This window comes from Mirounga leonina, unplaced genomic scaffold, assembly GCF_011800145.1.
Source record: "Mirounga leonina isolate KUSES-001 unplaced genomic scaffold, KU_Mleo_1.0 Mir_166, whole genome shotgun sequence".
Taxonomy (NCBI): domain Eukaryota; kingdom Metazoa; phylum Chordata; class Mammalia; order Carnivora; family Phocidae; genus Mirounga; species Mirounga leonina.
The window spans coordinates 34,444,898-34,468,765 of NW_023270418.1; the positions used below are offsets into that span (position 1 = coordinate 34,444,898).

The following is a 23,868-nucleotide window of genomic DNA, read 5'->3' on the forward strand; positions in this document are numbered from 1 at the left end:
AGGCCAAGCTGTGCCCCGGCCACGGGCTCCCACAGTCAGGTTCATGGCTTCCTGAGACCTGCACCTCTCTTTCAGCCATGTCATTGACCCACACCTTTGGCCAGTTTCACCTGGGACTGCCTTCCCCCCTTCCCCTTGAGTAAAGAGTGGCTCCTTATATGTGGCGGGAAGACAGGCACAAGCTCTGTTCATCCAAGAGACCTGAGCAGCGCCGTAGGGTAGCGGCCCTCTTGGACCCAGAAGAAACCCCCCACTTTTATATCTGTCCCCCTTCCTTGCATTGACATTTGTGCCCTTAATGAATGTGCTTACCTTTTTTTTTTTTTTTTTTGGAGAGAGAAGGCTCATGCACGTGGATGGGGGAGGGGCAGTGGGAGAGGGAGGGAGAAAATCTCAAGCAGACTCCTTGCTCAGCATGGAGCCCGATGGGCTGCTGGATCTTACGACCCTGAGATCATGACCTGAGCCAAAATCAAGACTCTGATGCTCAACCGACTGAGGCACGCAGGAGCCCCAGTGTACTTACTTTATAAATAAACCTTTTTATTCCTTTTCCAGGGCAAGAAGGAAGAAGGGAAGCTTAATGTGGTTCAACTTTTTTTTTTTTAATTTAAAAATGCATTCTAGGATTTAAATCTCACGTCCACAGACAGCTCAGGAGAAGTCAGCAAATAAAAGCAAGTTTATAGACTAGAAAGCCATTTTTTAAAAATCCTCTTTCTGGATAGAAACTGAAATGCTTAATCAAGTCCACATACACCGTGCATCACATGGCCTTCATTCTGCACAAGAACAAATACATGAATGAACACACTGAACCGGCCTTGACATACACCAGGCCTTCCTGCAAACTGCTTCACACATATTACCTTAATTACGCTGCTCTGTGGCCTTGGGAAGAGTGAAGTCATACCCCATTTTACAGATGAAGACAAAGATTCACCCGAGACCGCACAGCTCCTGGCAGAGGCAGGTCTGTAGGTGATACTCTTGGCAGTTTCAGAAATATGGCTGCAAACTCCCTGACATCTTGAAAAAAATGGCTTGGTTTTGCAGGAATTCTTGAAAAAGTAGATTATTATCCTTATCAGCATCAAAGGGCCCTGAAATGGTTCTGACAGTGTCCATGAACACTGAGGGAGGTACAGCCTAAGGGCTTAGACAGCAGGACATCACGGTTGCCAGCTGTGTGAGCCTGGATAAGGTGCCTCAGTTTCCCCACCCACCAAGTGTGTTCTTGGGGTTTGTTTTGAAGATTAAATGCATGACAGCGATGAGCCTGGGGGTGGGGTACCTTGCAGGAGAAGTGAGGAATGAGGATGGGTCCATGAGTGGAGGCTTGCTCTCCAACCCTGCAGTAGCCCAGATTCTGAGCAAATGGGCATGTCTCAAGGGGGAGGGGGGAGGGCTGCTGGTACTGACGTGTTTCCAGTAGCCTTTTCCTCCCCCCTCCCCACCCATCCTTGCTTCGGAGATGGCGGGGTGAGCCCTCTGCCCACTCGAGGTTTGGGAGAGGTGGCAATATCTGGACAGCTTTTGGAATTCCTCGCACCCCGCCCAGCCTGGGGGACCTCGGCCTAGCTGGGGTCCTGTGGGCGCCAGTGGGACCCAGAGGTAGAGGCAAGCATCCTGTTGGTTAAGGTCAGCTGCTCAGGATCCCGGGATGTGCTCAACTCTTTATCTTGAACTAATCTTCAGAAAAAGACCCTTCAGAACTTTACCAAAAAAGAGCTGTAGCCAGTTTATTGGGTCTTTTCCTATGGGCTAAGCACTTCCCAGACTGGGCTTCCCAACTGTGCAGGGCATTGGGCTGTGCTGCCCACTGCTTTTGAATAATAAGGAGAAGTAGAAGGAAACGATCAGAAGCTGCAGCTCCTTTTCTGAGCTCTGTCACCGCTGGGAAGGCATTAATGGTCACTCCTGTTCCTCAAATGGATGGTCACCCAATTACAAATAACCAACAGGGCCTGAGACTCTTCCCGTCTGCCTTTACAAATCAATGTCATTACTCCATCAGGACAACTCTCCTTATTGCGTTTAAAAAAACAATCTATCCATGCCTCCGCGTCCCGCACCCTGGGAGGTCCGCACCCGCTCCCGAGCGGCGGGTGCGCGCCTTCTCCAAGCCTTACGGTAAGCGCGGCGCGCAGAGCAACCACGTGGCGGCGGAACCGAGGCCGGGCGGGAATGTGCGGAATGCGCTGCGCGGCCCCGCGCGGCTCCCGAGCCAAGGCCCAGGTTCCCGCGGCGCGCGCCCTCGCCTCCCATCTCTCCTCAATCGGACCCCCCCCCGCCCCGCCGATCGCCCGGGAGTCGCCGGAGCAGGTCGAGCCCCGCGCAAGCACCCTGGCGGCGTCTGGGGACAGACCATCGGGCTCCTCGGACTCCGCACGCCCAGAACTCCCCAAAGGGTCCAATCCCGTGACCGCCGCCACCAGCCCCGACCGCACGAGGCCAGGGGACCCAAGAGCAGGGGTGGGGGGCGTTGGGTGTGCAGCCCCTCTCCCCGCACCTGGAAAAGAATTTCCTTTCCTTTTCCCCTCTTGGCAAGTGTCTGGAGCCCCAGAACTCGGAGGCTCCCCATAATAAAGACCTCGGCCATTCCTCCACCCACCCCCAAGGCCAAAGCGAAGGGTGGAAACGCTTTCGCTCTCGGGCATTCCAAGGGCACAAAGAAGGAGGCACGAGGATGTGGTCACATCCCGAACACAGTCTCTGGGAAAGCGCAGGGATGGGGAGCGAGTGACCAATCCTCCAGGCGAATGAGGAGGCGTCGAGCCCTTACCGGGAGGGGGGCGGAGAACACTGCGGGAGCCCACAGGTCTTAGCACGGGTCCTCCTCCGGGAAGGTCCCGCTCCAGCGAGCAGGCCGGCTGGGTACCGAGCCCCTCCCCCTGCCCCCCCCCCCCCGCGAGTCTCCGCAGGGGTGCTCCGCGCGCTCGCCAGGGGCGGGGTCTGCTCCGCCCCGGGTAGGCCGCAGCCCAGCTTGGCGGAGGGAGAAGCGGATGGGACTTGGCCTCCTAGGTCATTACCCCCGCCCCCCAACCGATTTCTTTGCTTCGGTTGGAGGTGGTTACGTGCTCAGTCTGGGTGCCCACTCCGCCTCACTTGGCTAAAGACGGGCCAGGGGCCTGAGTCAAGAGGCCAGGGAATTCCTAGCGAATTTGGGGGTTTCATATTGCTCAGGGCACCAGGCGATGCTTTTTGAGGGACGAAGTTCAAGGAGTTCGATGCTTTCACCAAGAGTGCACCTTCTCCCTAGGGAAACCGGAGGCGTTGTGAGCCGCCGCCCCCCCCCGCCCCCGCAGCACCTGTTGGGGTTTGCTTTTTAACTCCGGGCACACCTTGCTCACGGCCTTCAGAGCTGGGGGAGGAGTGTCCCGTCCCCCGCATCCTGCCAGACCGACGACTGGGGCTCGGGGAGGGGGTTGGTCTGTGTGTGGCCAAAATTAATTGATCAGGGGCGGAAACAAGTCCGTGGCTTGGGACGGTGGGAGGTGCGGCTGCCCCTGTTCCCAGCGTGTGGCTGTCCCAGGTGGGTGCCGGACCCAGAGTTCGTCCCGGCGCTCCCCGCAGCTTTGGAGCGCCAAGAGTCCGCCCCGTGTAGCCCTGGCGGAGCTGCTGCAGCGCGGGCACCTCTAGGAGCTTCGGGGGCGACCAGGGTGGGGGAAGGGGGGCCCCACTGCCCCGGGACCCCGCGGCCCGCATTCGGAAGCATTTTCCTGAGCGACTTAAGGGCTTAGTCCTTTCAAGTCGCCGCCAGGTATGCCGCTGCAGGTGACCCCACCTGGGTGCGCCCCCCTCCGGTCCCGTGTAGGGTGGGCGGCTGCGGGAGGTCGACGCCAGAAGGAGATCTCCACGGGGCCCCGCGCCCCCTCCCCAAAGCGCCCCTCGGGGCGGCGCGCAGCCGCAGTGCGAGCAGGGGTCGGCGCCGCGGCGGGCCGGTTCCTGAATGAACGCGCTCCCTTCCCCCGCCTGAATGAAGGTTCCCACAGCCAGGGACGGTGGCAAACGCGCCTGCCGCGGAATTCGCCCTCTCGGGGCCGGAGATCCGTTCCGGCCCGCCGCGGTCTCCCCTGCGGACGGGTGGGCGGCAAGGAAAGCGGGAAGGTGATTTAAGTTACTTTTGGGTTTTCTTTCCAACCAACGTAGTGCCTTCCCGATCGGGTCGCTGGTCCTTTGTCTCCGAATAGTCACCGAGATATGAGCGCAGAGCACTTTAAATGGGCCCAGAATTCGCAGTTCCTGCCTCGTGGTGGGTTTTTAAAAGGCAATGCAAGATTAAAACTGCAACAGAAAAGTTTTTAAGAGTTGCTATTCTCTTTGGGGAAAAAAAAAAAATTAAAATAAAAACGCGTCCTCGGCCCTCCTAGAAGCAGCCGCCCTCAAGGGCCCAGGGCTGGCGGACCCCTCTACAGCTCCAGGGACGCGTATCTGGGCGCCCCGGGATGGGGGCTGGGCCACTGGCGCTCCCCGCCAGGCCCCAAATTCCTGCGCCTCCCCCGCGGGTTCCTGGACGGCTCTTCACGCTCGCCGGCTGGGCTTGCACTTTTGCGCCCGTCCCTGAGCGGGGAAATCAACGGAGTTCCTAGTTGAGATCTGCCCGGTCCGCCTAGTAACAGCGCCGCGGCCCCATTGGCTCATGCTAATTCCAGTTTCCTCTGTCTTTCTCCTGGGTTAGGGGGAAGCTCCCTCCCGGACCCGGAGCCCGTTCTGCCGTAGTGGGCGAGCCTCTTGGTGACCCGCTGCCCCTCGCCGTCGCCGGCCTCCGCGGGCCGGGCCGGGGCGCCCGCGGGGCTCGGGCCCCTCGCCCGGCGGGGCAGCAGCGGCCCGGTGATAGCGCGCAGCCCCATAAATCATCGGGGCAGCCGCCCGGTCGGGATTTTATGAATGAAAAGGCAGCCGGGCCGCCCTCGTGCGCGGGCTGCTGCTCCTGCGAGGCACTGGCGTGCCCGGGGCCAACGCGAGCGTGGGTGCCCGGGGAGGGGGACACGGCGGTGGGCGCTCCCTGCTCGGGCCACCCACCGCTTCCGAGGCGTGAGCCGGGGGTAATTACCCTCCTGGACCCGGAATATGAGTAACTCTAATTCCCGGCGGGGGAGGGGGACGCGAAGATTCAGCCCTGAGAGGGGGGTGTCTTGTCTGACTGCGTGCACCCTTGCGAAGGGGAGGGGGCTTTTTCATCCGTTTTCTTTGAGCCTTTGGTGTTAGGGGATACGGCGGTTGGGTGACACTAAACTATATTCAGAGAGAAGTAAATGAACAGTTTTCTTAATTGGGGGCAAGTAGTGTGAAAACTTCTCAAAAAAAACCTAAGATTTGGCAAAATGTCCTTTTATTTTTTAAAAAAAAAGGCACCAAAGAGACTAAATCTGAACAAAAATTTTTAAAAACCCACTTTTCTATATTCTTTTATATGGCTCTTGAGGTAGCGATAACATTGCGTTCCCTCTCGTATAACCACTAATATATCTAGATTTTGTTTAAAACCGGATCAATACACCCATTTCTTTAATTTAACAATTGTTCTAATTTTTGCCAGCCCCTGCCATCCCCCCCCCCCACAGGCTCACGAATGCAGCCCCGGGCTAATTGTAAAGGTGCAGAGATGTCCATACCCCCAACAAAACCAATTAGGAAGCGTCCCGTGGTCTTGTCACAGGCAAGAGAAGCGACTAATATTTCCAGCGATTTAATTTTTTTTTTTTTAATTAAAAAATAAGTCAGGACAGAGACCACTATTTTGTAGCCTTCCATTCAGGGCGTTTTCCTAGTTCTTAAATTGCCGGGATGGGCGTGGGGGGCTGGGGGGGGGATTGGGGATCCCTGAAAGGATGTATTGGCCAAGGTAGGAAGACAACCCGCAGATCCCCCAGGCGAGGAGGACAGGATGAAGGAAATGCTGGCCACCATCTTGGGCTGCTGCTGGAATTTTCGGGCATTTATTTTATTTATTTTATTTTTTGAGCGAGCACATGCTAGGCTGAAATCCCTTTATGGCTTAGGGATACCCCCTCGGGCATTTGCAACGACCCCCCTGGCGCGGGAACGAAGTCTCCACCAGGGTCGCGGACTCTGCTCCGCGTCCCCGAGTGCTAAGTGGTTCCTGAAATTTACACGTGTTAATGAAAATGAAAGAAGATGCAGACGCTGAGGTCCCTTGGCCGCCTCTCGGCCCGTGGGTGCCCTCGTGGCGTTCTCGGAAATGCGCCCATTCTCCCGGCTCGGATACAGGGTGTCGCCGAGCCCCAGAGTCCCCCCCCCATGCGGTCACCCCCGGCTGCGTGTGGCCTGGCCGCCCCCCACCCCAGCTGTCCCCCCTGCAGAGCCACCTCCACCCACCCCCCAAATCCCGGGGGACCCCCTCGGGGAGGGCAGGCACCCCTGCACCCCTCTTTCCCGGCGGGGAGAAAGGCAGCCTCGGGCGATTTGCATTTCTATGAAAACCAGGCTTCGGGGGCAACTCCGCCGCGGGGCAGGCGCGGCGCCTCCGGGATGGCTTTTGGGCTCTGCCCCTCTCCGCTCCCCGGCGCTCGGAGCCCGCGCCCCCTCCCCCTGCGCCCGCCAGCCGCCCCCCCCCCCCGCCCGCTCCCATTCTCTGCCCGGCTTTGATCTCTGCTTAACAACAGTAACGTCACACGGACTACAGGGGAGTTTTGTTGGAAGTTGCAAAGTCCTGGAGCCTCCAGAGGGCTGTCGGCGCAGTAGCAGCGAGCAGCAGCGTCCGCGCGCTCCGGCGAGGGGCAGACGAGCTCGAGGGAGCGCGGGGTAGCGGGAGCTAGAGCCGAGCGCGCACCGACCCGGGACCCACCGCCGTCCCCAGGCCGCCCAGTAGAGCCCCAGCCATGGCACACCAACTCTTATGCTGCGAGGTGGAGACCATCCGCCGGGCGTACCCCGATGCCAACCTCCTCAACGACCGGGTGCTGCGGGCCATGCTCAAGGCGGAGGAGACCTGCGCGCCCTCCGTGTCCTACTTCAAGTGTGTGCAGAAGGAGATCCTGCCGTCCATGCGGAAGATCGTGGCCACCTGGATGCTGGAGGTGCGGGGCTTCGGGCGGCTCTCTTAGGACTTTTCCTGCAACTTGTTGCCCAAGCCCACATTTCTTTGCCGCTCGTCTCCCTCCCATCTCTCCCACCCCAACTTTGAAGTTTGCCGGGGTGTTGCTAGGAATCGCATTTTCAGAATATATAGATATTGTGGGTATTTTTCCAACGAAAAAGGGGTGGGGGTGGGGTCGTTTGAAATTCCCTGTCCTGGCGGGGGTAGTGGGGGGGGGAGCGGTCGGGGAGGGGACCCTTCGGGGAAAGCCAGTTGCCAGGGGCACCCCAGTTGGCTCGAGGGTGCGGGCCGGCGGCCTGGGCGCCCTTTGTGGCCCCCTCCCGCGCCCGAACCCCGCTGCGCCTCCTCTCCGGCTGCACTGCTGCGAGCCGCCGGCTCCAGGGGGAGGGGGCATAGATTTGATTTTTAAATTAATATCCATGGACACGTATGCAAGGGCCGCTCGTGCCAGTATTATGCGCCATCTTTGTTCTTTTATTGCAAAGCAAAAGTGTTTATTAATAATTGGGGGCAGGGTGGGGGCGGGGAGCGGCCGGCGAGGCGCTGGGGCCGCCGCGAGGGGCCGCGCGGCCGCCGGGAACCGAAGGGAGGGGCGCCGGGACGGAGCGCGGGCAGCTCGGGGGGGACCCCGCTCGGGAAGAGGGGCCCCTTTGTTCGAGCTGCAAGTCCCGGGGCGCCCCGCACGGCCAGCCTGGGCCGGCGAGCACGCCGAGCTGCAAGGTCGCGTGGCCCCCAAGACACTGGGGATTGACCCTGGCCCGCAGGGGTCTCAGCTTGGGGGACCTTTCTGGAGCGAGCCGGCGGCCCGGGGCACACTTTCAGGCCTTCGGCGGGCGCCCGGGGGGCCCGCAGATATTTTAAAATAATTTTTGAAAGTACGGCGTGGTGCCCTTGCGAGAGGGAAACGGCGCCCGCGCCCAGGGGGAAGGGGGGTGCCCCGAGTTTGAGTTCCTGGGGCTCTCCCCGGAGCTTGCAACGGGCCCTCGACCCCCGACCTGGGTAAAGGGCCGCCCGAGGGTCATTTTCAGGGGGTTCTTAGGTGCCCAGTTATTTTTTTTATATTTTTAAATATTTTTTGAAAAGATGACGTCTGGGGAAATGCGGCGCGGCGGCCTGGGACGCCACCTTTGTGTCTCGCAGGCGCTGTGAGCGCGGCGCCCAGCCCCGCGGCCCGCCCCGCGGCCCCGCACCCCCTGGGGGCGAGCCCCGGCCCGGCGCGCCCCGGAGCACCCACGCGGGCCGGGGTCCCCGGGGCGGGCAGCCCGCGCGCGCCGCGCGCTGCCGGCCGTGCCCACTCCCGCCCCCACCGTGCCAGCCTCCCGGGGACTTTCCCTTTCAGTTTCGGGGTGGGTGGGCACTGGGGACCTGCGGGGGAGGGGACGCGGCCGCGGGCGCTTCTGCCGCCCCCCACGCCCGACCCCGGCGCGGGCGGGGGTGGGGGCGCGGGGTCTCCGCGGAGGGGCCCGGCGGCGGCGGTCACGGCCCCGTGCCCCGGCAGGTCTGCGAGGAGCAGAAGTGCGAGGAGGAGGTCTTCCCGCTGGCCATGAACTACCTGGACCGCTTCCTGTCGCTGGAGCCCGTGAAAAAGAGCCGCCTGCAGCTGCTGGGGGCCACCTGCATGTTCGTGGCCTCGAAGATGAAGGAGACCATCCCCCTGACGGCCGAGAAGCTGTGCATCTACACTGACAACTCCATCCGGCCTGACGAGCTGCTGGTAACCTGGGACCCCCGCCGCCCACCGACGCCCCTTGCGCCCCTGGACCCCGGGGGTGGGGGAGGTGCAGGGGACGGGCGGCCCCCCGCACGCCGCTGGCGCGCCCTACGCCCCGAGCACCGGCGGCCACACCGGCGGGGCCCCTTTCGGGGAGCGGGCGGGACCCCCGCCGCCCCCCGTCCCCAGCGCTCCCCACCGCACACTGCAGCTCGGACTCCCACCTCGTCTGCCCCCCTAGCGAGGCCGAAAAGTGGGCGGCGCGCGCCCTCTAGCGACAGCGTCGGGCAGCCCGCGCTGCTTACAATAAGGACTTGCTTTCCAGGTGTGGGTCTTTTTTGTCCCCGCTTGGGAACCGTTGGCCTCTTCCACGGCACCCTCTCTTTTGGGATCTCTTTTGGGGTGGCATGCTGTCCTCCATTTCCTGGACCCCCAACGTGCCCTATCCTTTCTCTTCTGGGCCGGAGCTCCCCCCCTGCACCTCACTTTATGCTTGTTCACCCCACTTCCACAGCAAATGGAGCTGCTCCTGGTGAACAAACTCAAGTGGAACCTGGCCGCGATGACCCCGCATGATTTCATCGAACACTTCCTCTCCAAGATGCCAGTGGCCGAGGAGAACAGACAGATCATCCGCAAGCACGCACAGACCTTCGTTGCTCTCTGTGCCACAGGTAGGGCGGCTGGGTCCTGCTGGTCCCCCATCCTGGCCTCCATGGGTGCCCCCTTGCCCCTGGTGGAGGAGCATCTTGCCCTTTGCCTCGGTTTCCCCATCTCAAGAGCTGGGTCCCAGGCCCCTACTGCTCTCAGAGGTGCTCCTCTTCCCTTGGACCTAGTGCTGGGGCTGGGTGGAGGGTGGGGGGGGGTCCCTTTCTGGGTCAGGCAGCTGAGGCTGGCCACGGCCACCATGCAGTGCCTTGGGGATGGGGGTGGGTGGTCCACCAGGCTGCGGCCACTCCGTGCTGAAAGGGGTTTACCTTGGCTGCCCAGCCTGCCTCCCCCACTCCTGTCCTCCTCCCCGCCCCCCCATCACCAGTCCTTCCCCATGTCCTCAAGGGGCCCCCTTCTGGCCTCTCCCGGGCTGGGCCACCTGCCAGGGGCGCCTACAGGGGTGGGGAGCGACGGCCCGCAGTGCCTGCACCACGTGCTCTGGGCGGCCAGCAGCAGCCCTGGTGCGGGGGCGGCCAGCAGAGGAGCTTGGCCGCCTGAGGCCCCGCCAAGGGGTGTCTCAGGCCGGCGCAGCTCAGCTGAGTCCTGGGAGGGGCCTCAGAGCAGCCTGGGGTTGGGCTGCTGCCGTTGGCAGCAGGGGGCCAGCCCTCCCTCCCCCTGGCAGGGCTCTGATGGTCCCTGGAGGCCCCTCCCTGACACCGCCCTGGCCCCAGCCCCTAGGCAGCCAGCGTTTCAGCCCTCATCGCAGACACCCACATACACAGGCCCCGCGTCGCCCCCCATTTCCCCCAGCCCTAACCCTGACACCCTGTGACCTCTTTGCCTCTCCCTGCGATCGCATGGGCGGGGCCCAGGAGATGTGGAGAACCCTGCCTGGGGACCCATGCCCCCATCCCAGCCAGCTCTGCAGTGGGCCACCTCTGCCCCTGGTCAGGCCTCAGCTGTCACGTGTGTTTGGGGCTCACCGCGGGCAACCGGAGGGCCACACAGCATCCAAGGGCGAAGTTGGCGTCTATCACTCCCTCCCCACAAGCGGTAGAACCCCTAGTCTGGCATCTCCTGGCACCCTCCTGATGTCAGGGTGCTCCGATGGCTGCTATTTCTGGGTCGGGCGAGAGTCGGGGAGATTCTGCCGGCCCCCCCATCCTCCGCCTCCTGCTCAAGGCGTGACCCTCTCCTCCAAGCCCTTCCAAGTGAGAGGAGTAGGGGGACACCGTGGGCCTGGATGGATCTGAGGGGTGGCAGCTCCGGCCCCGGGGCAGGGGCAGGGAGCCTCCCACTGGCCATCCCCTCGGCCTCCAGGGGCCAGCCCCGCAAGCAGGCAGGGAGGCGTTCTCTGGCTGGGGCGCCTCGGAAGAGAGAGGCCTCTGGAGACTTCCAGGCAGCCTTTTATGGAGCTAAAAGTGGTTCAGAGAAACGGCAAAGTTTCCTGGAGATAATGCAAGGAACGGTTCTTGCACACCCTCCCCCCCCAGGATGGCGGGGGCGGCCGGGAGCTCCCCCTCCCCCAGAACCCCAGGGAAGTGGGGTGTGCAGCCGGCATGCAGTGCCTGGCAGTGCGGGGAGCAGGCCTGGTGCAGAGGCCCTAAATGGGCTTCGGCGCTGACTTCCCAGCTGCCATGGGTCGGTGTGCGTGAGCGCCGGGCCTCTGTCTGAGACTGGGCCCGGCAAGCACCCAAAGGCCTGGGCCTCCCTGGAGGGAAGGTGGGGGGATGGCTGGTGGGGCCCCACAGGGAACAGGAGGAGGAGAGGGTCACCCGCCCCCCCAGGGCCCTCAGAAAGATTCTCCGGGTCCTGATCCTTGCCTGCACCGTTCGAACATACCTAAGACGCAGCAGGGCGTTTGGTCACAAGGGGGCCTCTCACTTTTGAGTGACGTGATGGCAGCTCAGAAGCAGGTTGGCAGAGACGGTAGTGAGGTGGAGGCGTGAGCAAAAACCCCAGAAGATACTTTTGTCCCCCATATCAAGGGTCCCGCTTGATGATGCCGTGGGGGGGGGGGGGGCTCTGTTCTTGCTCTGGGTCTCCCACACATGTGCACACATCCCCCACGCTCTTCTGTAAATGTGTATGTACGTCTGTGTACGCTGGAGCTTTTCGGGGTGCTGCCTTGGGTTAGGTAAGCAAATGACCAGGGCTGGTGGGAAGCTGACGAATCATCGAAGCTAGTGAGTAGGTCTTAGCAAGGGTCAGCGATGACCCCAGTGTTGGCTCCGGCCACGGCCCCAGGCTCTCTGCACTAGGCAGAGTGGAAGCAAGTGTCGGAGCTTCAGGGATGCAGTGGGGTTTCTCCTCATCTACACGTGTAAGCCCTGCACCGCACACACACTCATCTACACGTGTAAGCCCTGCACACGCACATGCACGCACACCCTTCGTGGGGAGGCGGGCTTCGGAAGCGAGCCTGCCCCCACTACACCATCCCGCTTGGTCTCAAGGTCCAGCCAAACTTGGGACGGCAGCAATTTCTGTCTGCAACCCTGATGTGCCTCAACGAAAAGCTAGTCGTCCGTGGCTCCCGGCTCAGACTGGGTGGCACTGCTCTTTCATTTAAAGAGGGAAAGAGGTGGCTGCCTCTTGAGGGACTTCTCTTTCACGGCGCCCGGCAGCGGGCTCTGTCGCTCCCCAGGGTGGCTGCCCTTTTCCCCAGCCCCCTGCCTGGCCACGCTCCTTGGGCCAGGCCTGCAGTCTGCTCCCTGGACGCAGCCTTAGCTGGGCTACTGGGGGGGCACCCCCGGGCCCACGAGGCCCCTCCCGCTCAGCTCACCCAGCCTGGTCCTGGCACTCCATGCACACAAGAGGGGACAGGACGAAAGGGCTGATAAAGACGGCACGTCGGTGCCCCCCCCCCATTGAGACGCAGAAATCAGCGGCCTCCCCCACCAAGAATTCCTCACTGGGCGCCACAGAATGGCAGCCCACAGGCTCCATGCGGCCACTTACACATCCTTCCCGCTTCCCCACCTTTTCATGACAAGTGTGGGAGGTGCTGGGGCTCAGCCTAGGAACAAAGGCAGGAGTCCCCCCATCTATCTGAGCTGTGCCTCGGGGCAGAGGGGAGGGCGTGCTGGTGACTGGCAGGTGAGGTAGTGAGGAAACGCTACCCCCGCTGGTCCCAGGAGGAAGATAGAGTGGGGATAAGCATCCCATGCCACCACGGGGAGTGCTGTCCTGTGCGCACTCCCGGAGGGCCGCCCTGGGGGACGGCGAGACCCGTGTGCCCCTCCCAGAGTGCAGACCTGATGGGCCGCCCCCAGTCCCTGGGGCCCGGCCACACGTCTTGTTCCTTGTAGTCTGTCACCTTTTTAAAATTTTGTGAATAAGCAACACGCTCCCAAGGCTCAAGTATAGTGATGTCCCTTGTCCCTTCCCCAGAGGCCTTTGTGGTTTGTTTCTGCCAGTGGAGGTTTCCTCAGTTTGCTTTTTTTGTTTTCAAGTGAACGTCACAAGCTCGAGTTGGGTGAATCCCAGGCCTGGCTTCTGCTGTCCAGCGCTGGGTGGTGCCGGGAGCCGGAGCTCCTCCTGACCCGCCCTCAGAATCCACAGCCCAGGCCAGCCGTTGGCGGGGACGCACCCTGATGTGGAGCTGGTGCTTGGGATTGCCGGGATCACGGGTCCCATGGAGGGTCCCCAGCTCACGGCCCCCTTGCCTCTCTCCTTCTCTGCTACAGATGTGAAGTTCATTTCCAACCCGCCCTCCATGGTGGCAGCTGGGAGTGTGGTGGCCGCCGTGCAAGGCCTGCACCTGGGGAGTTCCAACAGCTTCCTGTCCTACCACCGCCTCACTCGGTTCCTCTCCAAAGTGATTAAGTGTGATGCGGTAAGTGATCGAGGGCACTGCCCCCGCGCTAGCTTGGCTTCTATCCTTCTCTTCTGCTAGAAACTTCTAGTACCTGGGGGCCCAAAGCTGCAAATTCACTGATGGGAAATGCCGTGGCTCGTGCCAAGGCCCCAGAGATGATGGGGGGGACCATGTGTGGGACGGGACAGGTGCCGTGTTCAGAGGCATGGGACCGGGGCCCAGGCTCATAGGGTGCGAGCCTCACCCCACTCTCCTGGGGCTCCTCTGGAAGGAGAAGCATCTCCCAGAACTTGTGGGTGGGCCAGGAGGGTCCTCAGGCTTCTGGTGCCCCCGGGGCTCCCAGGAGCAGGCGGGAGCCATACAGCCCTCCCGGGGAGCCGTCCAGGAAGAGGGGCCACAAGGCAGGCCCGTCAATGATCCGTGCCCTAATGGCATGTGGAGTTGGGGCCCAGTTGGGCTTTGTCTGGGCCACAATGCGGATGGCTCGTAAATGGGGGCTTGAAAAGGCTTCTGTGAGGTCTGCAGGCACAACAATGGCCCGTGGAGACAACCTCGTGTTTTACGGCCCCTTTGAGAGGCTGCGGCCTTCGGGGCCCCAAGTCGGGGCCGGTTGTGTCTTCCTTCTTCAAAACGCCATTGTTGGATTCCCAATTCCTTTCTTGTCTTAGAGGAAGAATGGAAATCACAGTTACGGGGGTTTGTGGCCTTTACCAGATTAGACCAGCGAGGTGGGCGGGTCAGCCCTCGGCCTCCGCTGGTGTGCCGAGTGGGAGCGAGTGACCGCCCTGACCCCGGTCCAGCTCGGGCTCAGGCTCGGGCTGCCTTCTGGTGGTCCGCCCTCGAGGCCCCCGGAGGCCCTGTGGGCCCTAGCAGCTGCTGCCTCACGGCACCATGGAGGGAAGGAAAGCCGGGCTGTGGGCAGAAGCCTGCCCGTCCCCTGCCCAGCGCTGCCGGCTGCCTGGAGGGGACCACATTTTTGCTTCTCTCCCTGCTGGGAGCAGGCTGTTCTTGGAAGGGGGGGTCCCCTCTCAGTCTCCGTGCTTACTGGGCCTCCTAGAGGGATGGGGTGTCCTGGCCAGCGTCACCCGGCGGCTCACCTCGGCGAGGGAGACACACCACAGACAGTCTGGGCACAGACAGCTGTAGGTCGGAACCAAGATCGCAGCTGAGGGCCGGGGGAGAAATCAGTTGAGACTGGAATTCGTTAGTCTGGTTACCCGGCGACCAACGCAGCAGAGCCTGGGCCCCGGAGCCTACGTGTCCTCGGGCCGCAAGCTGCGTCCGCCCTTCCCCAGAGCCGCCCCGGTCACCATTGTGGCTCTTCCCGGGCTAAGGCTGCAGGCCTCAGTGGCCATAAGGAAGAAGTTAGGGCCATGCGGCCGGGGGGAGTCCCTTCCTGCACCCCTCCGCCACACAGCCCCCCATCCCGAGTCCCCAGGGGCAAGAAAACCGTCGCCCCCTAAGAGCTGCCTGCTGAGAGCCACTGCAGGTGGGCAGGTGGGTGGGCGCCGCCGGGCCTCGGGGGTGGGATGGGGGGCTGTGCTGGGGGTTGGGGAAGCTATCAGGAGTCCTTCGTTCCATACCAGGCCTTCTGAGCCTCAGTTTCCTCTTCTGTAAAACTGGCTGTTTGCACCTATCCTGCCTTGGTTACTTGCCATGACAAATAACAGAAGGGGTGGGGTAGGAAGGCCCTCCGTGTAAAAACGTAGAGCTCTGCAAACATGGCCGAGCCCCAGGGACTCACTCGGAAGACTTGCTGGCCTGGATCCACTCCTTTTAGGCAGTGAATACCCATTTCATGCCCCACCTGGTTGGGAGCTCAGTGGCACCTTCCCCAGGTGCGTCCACGGTTCCCTGTTCCTATGGGAAAGGCACAGGTCTGTTTTCCAGGCTGGCCTGGAGACTCTACCTGGTTCTAGAATAGAAGCCCAGTGGGGCATCCCAGGAGTTAGGACGGGCCACCTCCGAGCCGCCGGGAGATTTGCTCCCGTGAGACCAGGAGAGGCCCCTGGACTCCCAAGATTCCTCTTGGGCGTTGAGACCTCGGGGAGGGCGCCGGGCCAGGCCAGTGCGTTCTCCCAGGGTGCAGGCCAATCGGGCGAGGACGGAGGGGGACAAAGGGTCCGGGCCCCCCCCACCCAGGCCACCCAACGTTCATTCTCAGTCATGCACAGCCTAACGCTTTTGACGGCCATTCATCACGGAAGGCTGGGTTCACCACAAGGGCTGACACGGCAGAGGTTAAGTCCGAAAAGCGGGGCTCAGGGGTCCTCTCTGGCCTGGATCAAATGGCACCGAATCCGCTGAGGGCAGCGGTGGGGCCGGTGGGAACAGCGAGCTGGGATCAGAGGCTGGCAGAGGAATTCTAGTGGGGGACTCAGGCCCCGGGGGCCTCAGGGCAGGCCAGGGAGACACCGGACGGGAGGCCGAGGGCGTCCTCGTGCACGGAAGATGCATGGGGCCTTTGGTCCTGAGTAGGTGTGTGTGCTCCTCCAGCAGGGGTGGGGGGCTGGGGGGCAGTAGGTGGCCAAGCGGGGGGCCCATGCTGGTCGGTCCTGGGGTTTGGGCACTGGCTCCATGTTGTCCTTCACCCGATCTGGGGGAAGCAGTGCTTTAGATGAGCCTTGCTTTTCCCTAAAACGGACCAAGTGCTGGTGTTTGGGGGAGGGCCCAGGCGGCAGGCTCCATCTGAGGACCCCCGTCTCCCCTCTGGCCAGGACTGTCTCCGGGCATGCCAGGAGCAGATCGAAGCCCTGCTGGAGTCCAGCCTGCGCCAGGCTCAGCAGCAGAGCCTGGACCCCAAGGCGGCAGAGGAGGAGGAAGAGGAGGAGGAGGCCGACCTGGCCTGCACACCCACCGACGTGCGAGACGTGAACATTTGAGGGGGCGCTCGCGCGCGTGCGCGGGAGGGGCCGGCCCCGGGTGCTCCCCTGACAGGACCGTGCTCCTTGCCAGGACCGGTCACCACCAGAAGGGAAAGCTTTCCTTCTCCTTTACTGTGGGTTTGTTTCCTTTGCTCTTTTCTCCCTTCCGTCTCTGACTTAAGCAAAAGAAGAAAAACTGTCTTTAAAAAAAAAAAAAAAAAAAAAAAGGAGAGAAAAAAGAAATAGTATTTGCATAACCCTGAGCTGGGGGGTGGGGGGAGGTTTGCTACAAAAATAGAGGATCTTATACCCCATAATCAACTAGATTTTATATGGACGTGTTTGTGTCTCTGTGTTGTTAAGGATAGGCATTAACACAAGGAACGAGTCTGCAGGGGAGGATTAGATTTGATTCTTTATGTGTTTAAAACAAAACGGGAAAAAAAAGCATAAAAACGTTTTAAAAACTAGAAAAAAGCCAACCAACCATTTTTGGAGTAGACAGGATTTTAGGTAGCAAACGCACTCGCGTGCCGTCCCCGAGGAGCGCGGCTTTAAGGCGGTCCTAGGTACCCTGCATCTCGCTTGCTCGTGCATGTAGTCACTTTATCAGTCCTTCGCGCGTGTTTTATTTTATTCCGTAGGTAGGCGTGTAACCTCTTCACCTGTCCGTGGCTGATGTAACCTCAGTTAGCGTAGCGTAGAGCTCAGCGTGGTCGCGTGCTGGCCCTCTTTCCGCCGCGGCCCGACCCAGAGCGGGTGGCCGGGGCCCCGGCTGGCGGCACAGCGGACACGGAAAACCAGCTCCGACTCCCGGCCCGCGCTGCTGGTAAAGAGAACCGCCATAGCGACGTAATATATTCTATTTTTATAATCTTCCTATTTTTGTAGTTGCCTGTTGATGAGATGCTGGTTTTTCACCCCCACAGACCTGCAGCCTGCTCACATCCAGGTGAAATCCACAGCTCCTTTTTTTTTTTTTTTCTTTTTTCCTTCTCAATATTCTAGAACCATTCCATTTCAAAGCACTTTCAATCCAGTGGTTATAGGGAACCTCTCTTGTTTCTGTCGTGTGTGGAGGGCGGGTGGGGGGGCAGTTTCTTAATGGAATGGTTTGGGAATATTCACGTCTTTGTGTGCAGACAGGATGGCGAGGCAAGTGCATGTCACTTAAGGAGTTAGCGGAAGGGGATGTTCTTGAAGGCGAGCTTCCGGTCAAGAAGTGCATTCTTACATTGCCAGGATGATGCATTCCTTTCTCTGTAGAGCAGTGGAAGTTCGGGAGTCCTTGGTGCCAACTGGTGTTTGAAAGCATAGGGGGCCTTTAAAGGTTGACCTAGAGAACGCGTAGTTTAAGGGTTAGGAAGGTTTTTAAACACTAAAATATATAATTTATAGTTAAGGCTAAAAAGAATATTTATTGCAGAGGATTGCAGAGGATGTTCATAAGGCCAGTATGATTTATAAAGTAATGCAATCTCCCCTTGATTTACACCTACCCACACCCACCCACACACCCACACCCACACACACACACACTTTTTTGCCTTTGATGTTGCAGGTTTCATACAGTTTGTCAAAGTTAGGTCTTTTTTCGTAGGAGAGAGAAAAAGATCCTGAGGAACAACACAGAGAGCATGGATTTGGCTGACTCAGCCCGTCTTGGCGGTTTCCCAAATGGGAACCCCATCTGAGAGGCCTCGGAGTTCCACAGAAAGTTAGGGTACCCAAAAACAAGTTCAGCCCCAACATATTCTTGTCCCCGGTCCCCTCCTTTTGAAAAAATTTTAACCACCAACAGACAATTTGCACATCTTGGCTATGTACCTTTTTGTAATGACTATGTAGGGAGAGTCGAAGGCGGCGAGAGCACAGGGCTGGTGCTTGGCGGGGACGCAGAGGGGCGTGCGGGCGTGCGGAGGGCCGACGGCGGGACCACGTGGCGGGCAGGCTGCGGCTCAGTTTCCCGATTCGCTGCTACCGATGACTTCCCAGCACAGTTTGGAAACCGATTCACATCACTTTTCTGTATCTCTTTCACATTGTTTTGCTGCTATTGGAAGATCAGTTTTTTTGTTTTTGTTTTACAATGTCATATACTGCCATGTTCTAGTTTTAATTTTCTCATAGAAAAATGTATTAAGGATGCCTTTTTTTTGGTAGATTTTTTTTTTTTTATGTGATCAATTTTGACTTAATGTGATTTACTGCTCTATTCCAAAAAGGTTCCTGTTTCACGATACCTCATGCTTCTCTTAGCCATGTGTAGACCAGGCGGTCAGGCTCCTTCTGACCCGCGGCCTCCCGCTCCCGAGGACACGCGGACCGGGATCACGAAATGGGCCTGGTAGGGTGGGCTCTGGGCCGCGAGCGAGCACGCAGCCTGGCGTCCGTGGGGCCGCGACCGCTTCCTTCCCCCTGCGCCTGTAACCCTGGGCTGTCCACCCGACTGGGACGTGCCACCGTCCTAGTTTTTACAGCCGTATTGTTCTTTACGTGTAGCTATGAAAGTTGCATTATTATATTATTATTATTGTAACAAGTGTGTCGTCACGTGCCACCGCAGTGCTGCAGGACTCAGTCACTCGGGATGAGCGGAATCACTTCTGGACTTGGTGAAAGTTCCGGGTGTCGCCTCTGTCGTTATGTACTAGTGTTCTGTTTGTTCTCTTCATTGCAGCATAATGCTAATTTAAAAAAGACTCCAGATCTCAGTGAAGCCAGCTAACAGTGCTGTGTGCCCGAGTCGCCTAGCACGCTGCCGAACCAAAAGGATTTGCACCACGGGCGGCCCCTGCCCCCCGCTGGGTCAGCCTGGGTGCTCCCTGGCCATTGGCAGGCCCCGGCCCCGCCCCGCCCCGCCCCTGCAGGAACACTGCTTCTGCTTACCTCATCCGTTCTGGCTGCGGCATCTCTGTCTGAACCAAACGGGGTCCTTGAGGGACGGTCTGTCCTCGTGGGGGGGTGGGGGGCTGAACATTGTGTGCTCAAAGGCCAAAGGCCGGTGGCAGGCCTGGGGAGCACAGCGGAGTCTGTCCTGTGACCAGCCAGTCTGCGAGGGTCTCTGGGGGTGGGCGCTCTTGGTCTCTGTGTGTTTTGGTTGCACACCGTGGCACAGACATGTAACCGGCACGTTCCCAGCAGAAAGCAAAAGACAAACGTGAAAAGTCTAGAAATAAAATCGGTAAAACCCCGGTACGGTGCCTGCCTGTTTCCTGGGGCGCGGGGCGGGGGAACAGGGCCCGAGCTGCTGGGTCCTGGGCTGGGGGGATGGCAGGCAGCCGGGGATGCCTGCCTTGCCACTGCCGACGTTTGGGGCCAGATCCTCCGTCGCGGGGAGCCGCACCCCTGGCCTCCGTTCACCAGATGGCAGGATGGTCTCTGGTTGTTTCACTGTCACTGAAAATGACTCCTGACATTGCCAGAGGTCCCCTGGGATCCAGAGGGAGTATGTGATGCTCTCGGCTTCGAGGAAATGGGGGAAGGGCTGGGAAGAGGTCAGGACGCCTTGCGGAGGCGGCTCCTACCACCTGAGTGGCGAGATCAGGATCAGCTCCCAGCCCACGTCTCCCCAGCACCCCCCCACCAGGCTATTTGCAGATAGGAAAATAAACAAGCCAGCTTTCCCCAACCCTCTGGCGCAAACTTGCTGTTTGCTCTCGGTGAATCACGGTCCCGGTCCCCGAGGCACCCCCAGCTCGGGGAGGACAGCAGAGCGCATGTTTGGGCTTCAGTCCGGTGGCCTTTCACGCGGACCCAGTGACCTGGGAGACCTAGCGGACACCTGTGACGTCCACCTCGGCTTCAGATGCACGTGGCCGGCCTCGTTTCCAGCCCAAGGTGGGGAGTGGACAGGGAAGGCAGCAGCAGGCCTCAGGGCCAGCTCCACGGGGCCTGGGCCTCTTCCCAGAGTCTGGGGTCCCCAGCGTGTCTTCAACGCCCGCCCCCCGCCCCCGGGCTGTCGGGTGGTGAGTGCCCAGAAGGGAAGCCGGGTCACATGCCAAGGATATCACTCCTTGTCAGGTCAATTTGCTGGGGCCTTTATGAGGCTCCTGCTGTATACAGCCCTGCTCCACAGGGTGCCCCTCCTCCCAGCGGGAAGCCTCCAGATGGGCTACGCACTGGAGCGCCTGGGAGCAGCGTGGGTGCGCTGGGACTGGGATTGCTTCTTTCCCCACAGCAGCCCCACGCTGGGCAGGTACACCGAAGGGGCCTCTGACACAGCAGACCGAGGGGCGGTCAGAGCCAGGGGAGGCACCCAGCCCCAGGGGCAAGCCAGAGATATCCTGAGGAGCGGTTTCAGGGGAGCAGAGGTAACAATCTCACTGCATCAGGTTCAAGCAGAAATCGGGGTGAGCAAGTGGGGGAGCCAGGCCTGCAGAACTGGTCCGCGGGTTCAGTGGAAAGGCAGGGAGGCATGGGGGGGGAGGGGAGAGCCGGAGCCCCCGCGCAGTGCAGAGGGCAGTGGGGAGGAGGGCTCTGGAATCCTCCATACCCCGCCTCGGGCCTTTCTGGAAGATCCCAGGAAAGGACTCTGTAGGCCTGACCTGGCAAAGCACCCACCCTGTCCCCTGGTGGGAGGTCTGGCTGCCCCAAGCATCTGTGAGAGAAAACAAATGGCCTTTGAGGGACTTCTGGGATGAAGTCACCCCCTGCTGCCCCTCTCCCAAGCCCGAAAGCCTATCCTCGCTGGGCCCCACCGCCTCACCTGGGACCTGCCCTACCTCCCAACCACCTGTGCCCAAACCCTCAGGGGCCTCTAGCTCCTTCCAGCTCCATCCAAGGTCCTGACACCTAAGCCAGCTCTCCCCTTCAACCCTGTCCACCCCCACCCATCTTCCCCCGCACCGCTCCCCTCACCTCACCTCTGCCCCCTCCCTCCTGTTCCCCCAGCCTCAGGCTCTCCAGCCCCGAGTCTGCACCCATGGGACCACAGGCACACCAAACTACTTCCTGCCTCCAGTTCTGTGCCTGAAGTGCCCCCCTCCCGTCGGGGGCCCCCTGCAGGCGTTCCCACCCCTGGCCCTGGCAGGTGGCTCTGGGAGGTCCAGGAATCACGATAGCTGGGTGCTCCCCACTCTGGGCTATGAGCCCCCGAGGACAGGTGCCTTGCTGTTCCTTCTCTGCGGCCCTATTCCCAGCCTGGCAAATGGTAGGTGTTCAGAAGTGGGAACGGGACCAGAATGGAAAGGGCAGCATCCCTGGGCCCACGGGCCAGGCCCAGCTTGCTTTGTGAGCTGCAGAGGGGCAGCCCTGCCTGACCCAGGGTGCGGTGGGCAGACCCCCGCGTCATGAGGACACGGCGCTGAGCTGGAAGGTGAGTCAGATCTGCAGAGGTGGACACTGCCGGGCTCCTAGGGGCCACGGCCACAGCCACCATGTCAGGCTCCCAGAACCCATCTGAGCCTGCGGCCCCCGGGGCCTCCTGGAAGCCTCGCTGCCCGCACACCTTGGCTCGGTGACTGGTTGGGGACAGTCACACCACAGGCCACTCCCAGCGGCGGGCACCGCAGCTTGGGCTAGAGAGGGACACGTACCCAGCGGGCTGGCGGCGTGGGGCGTGCGCCCCGCGCGCTGGACAGGCCTCTGCAGGACACCAGGCTGTCGTCCCAGGAATGCCTTTGATCAGGAGTTTGTGCAGAGGGGGCCGCAGCCCAGGGCTTCTAATCCGTCCCCACAGCCCCCTGGCCCGCCGGCCCCCAGCCCTGAGCCACACTGAGGCCCGGGGCAGACAACAGCCAGCCGACGGTGGGCGGGCAGCTCCGGCCTGGGCCTTGGGGCCCACATCCAGGGCACTGTCATGGCCACTCACAGGGGCACGCAAGGAGCCCTCCTGAGGGCGCTTCAGTCGGCCTTGAGCCTCCGAGAAGGCTGGGGCCACCAATCCTTTTCCTTTTCGGCTACAGGCGGTGGAGACAGGTGGCTGTCTCCACATGGCCTCCCTCTGAGCTGAGCGTCCCAGGCCCCGGCCCCTGGCGCTCTTGCCCTCGCCCAGCTCAGGAGAGTCACAGCCCCTGCTCACCGAGCACAAACGGTGGACCAGGCATTGTGCTCAGGGCCCAACACACGGTCTCCCCCTAAATCCTGAAACCACCTGGTGAGCGGGCCCTGTGTTCTCACGGCTGCAGTCTCCGCCTTCTAGGCCAAGGGCGGGCAGGTTCTACAGAAAGGGTTAGAGGGGGGGGCCGAGCCTCTGCTGGCCACAGGGTCTCCGTCCCGCTCAGCTGCGCCCTGGGGCAAAAGCAGCCCCGGATGGCGGTGAACGAATGAGCGAAGCCGCGTGCCAGTCGGGCTTTGTGTGCCCAAATGGGCAGTGGGCCGCAGGGGGGCTGAGGGTGGCAGTTTCAGCCTCCTGTGGTAGATGAGGAAACCAGGGCCCAGAGAGGGGACCGTAACTGGGCCAGGATCACACAGCCCGGAAACTGCTGGGGCCGGGCCCAGGGCCAGATTTGTGTCTGGAGCCTGTCCTCCTATCCACTGGCGTGGCTGCTTGTCCCTCCGCCCCTCACCCTCCCCCCACCCCGGCTCGTGCTCTGTTTTGTCTTTCAAATACATAAATAAAATCTTTAAAAAACATTTTTTTAATTCAATAAATAAATAAATAAATAAGTAAAATGGACGAAGCCTTCATGTGGCTCTTTTCACCCAAAGGCAAGTGCATGCACTTGGGGCCCAGCTTTGCCAGGAGGCCCAGGGGGCGAGGTCAGGTCCACCAATGTCCAAGGCTTCAAGTCAGCAGTCCCTGAAGTCAGGCCAGTGTCTTGGTCAGTGCGCCTGGAGAAGGACAGCCAGGCCCACTGGCAGCGGAGGTGTGAGGTGACCGACTGTCATGCAGAAAGAAAGCTCACACACACATACGTGCACGCAGTACACATACGTGTTTTGGAGGAAAAGACCCAGGGGTTGGATCTTGGTCCCGCCACCTTCCGGCTGTGTGTCTTTACCTCTCTGCGCCTCTATTTTCTCATCTGAAAAATGGGGATAATTGTGTGTACGAGAACGGAGGCTCGGAGGAGGGCAGGGCGTTGTCTGATGCTCGGACTCTCTGACCTGACCCAGCCCAGAACAGGGGCCCAGTAACCTCAGTTCAGTGAGCGCTTTTTGGGGTGAGGGCTACACGGCCCGAGTGTGTGCGTTACTTAGCACGGCGCCCGACACAGTCACTCCTCAATAAAGGCCAGCATCACCCCATGCGTCATCCAGGTGTGGAAGGAGAGGCTCTCCGGGTGGCAGGGGCAAGGCCATACTTCCTTCCCTCTTTGGGCTCATGAAGCAGACAGTTCTTGTTCTTCGTGCCAGCCCCAATCCCCTGCCTGGTGCTGACCATTCTGCTCTGTGGCTTGCTTGGGTGGGAATGACCCCATCCCCAGCTCCAGGACAGGCGCTGACAGGCTCAAACCCAACAGCACATCCGCCCCCCACCCCGGGTGGCAGGCTCAAGGGTGAATGTGAAATCTAACAGAGCCAACGAGACAGGGAGAGACATTTTCTGAAGCTTCTGAAAAAGAGAGCCTTCCCCTCTCTTCCTCAGGACTCCGGGGGCTGGTGTGGCTCTTCCACCACCCTGACGGGGCTGCTGTGGGCCACAGGGTGGACTCTGAGCTTGAGGCCAGCCCTGCGGCAGAGCAGAAAGAAGGTACCAGCTCTCTGGACAAGCTGCTGGATCAAGCCTCTCCTGAAGGGAGATCCCCCCTTTTGTTCCAGGAGACAGTTACTGTCCTTCTGTTTAAGTCCATTGATATGGGTTTCCTGTCGTTTG

General features: G+C 60.7%; 1 protein-coding gene and 1 long non-coding RNA gene across 3 annotated transcripts in view; one reads left to right on the forward strand and one right to left on the reverse strand.

The window, feature by feature from the left end:
* LOC118016165 overlaps nt 1-2,873 on the reverse strand; it is a 98,533-nt gene extending 95,660 nt beyond the window's left edge. For both annotated transcript variants that reach the window (XR_004680769.1, XR_004680768.1), the window contains exon 1: nt 2,786-2,873. This is a non-coding gene — a long non-coding RNA (uncharacterized LOC118016165). The remainder of the gene's footprint in view (nt 1-2,785) is intronic.
* A 3,741-nt stretch (nt 2,874-6,614) lies between these two features.
* Nucleotides 6,615-19,304, forward strand: CCND1 (cyclin D1). The gene is made up of 5 exons (XM_035013482.1): nt 6,615-7,043; nt 8,562-8,777; nt 9,289-9,448; nt 13,115-13,263; nt 15,963-19,304. Exons 1-5 carry the CDS (start codon nt 6,846-6,848, stop codon nt 16,125-16,127), a joined length of 888 nt encoding a protein of 295 aa, XP_034869373.1. The 5' UTR covers nt 6,615-6,845; the 3' UTR covers nt 16,128-19,304.
* Nucleotides 19,305-23,868: the final 4,564 nt, after the last annotated feature.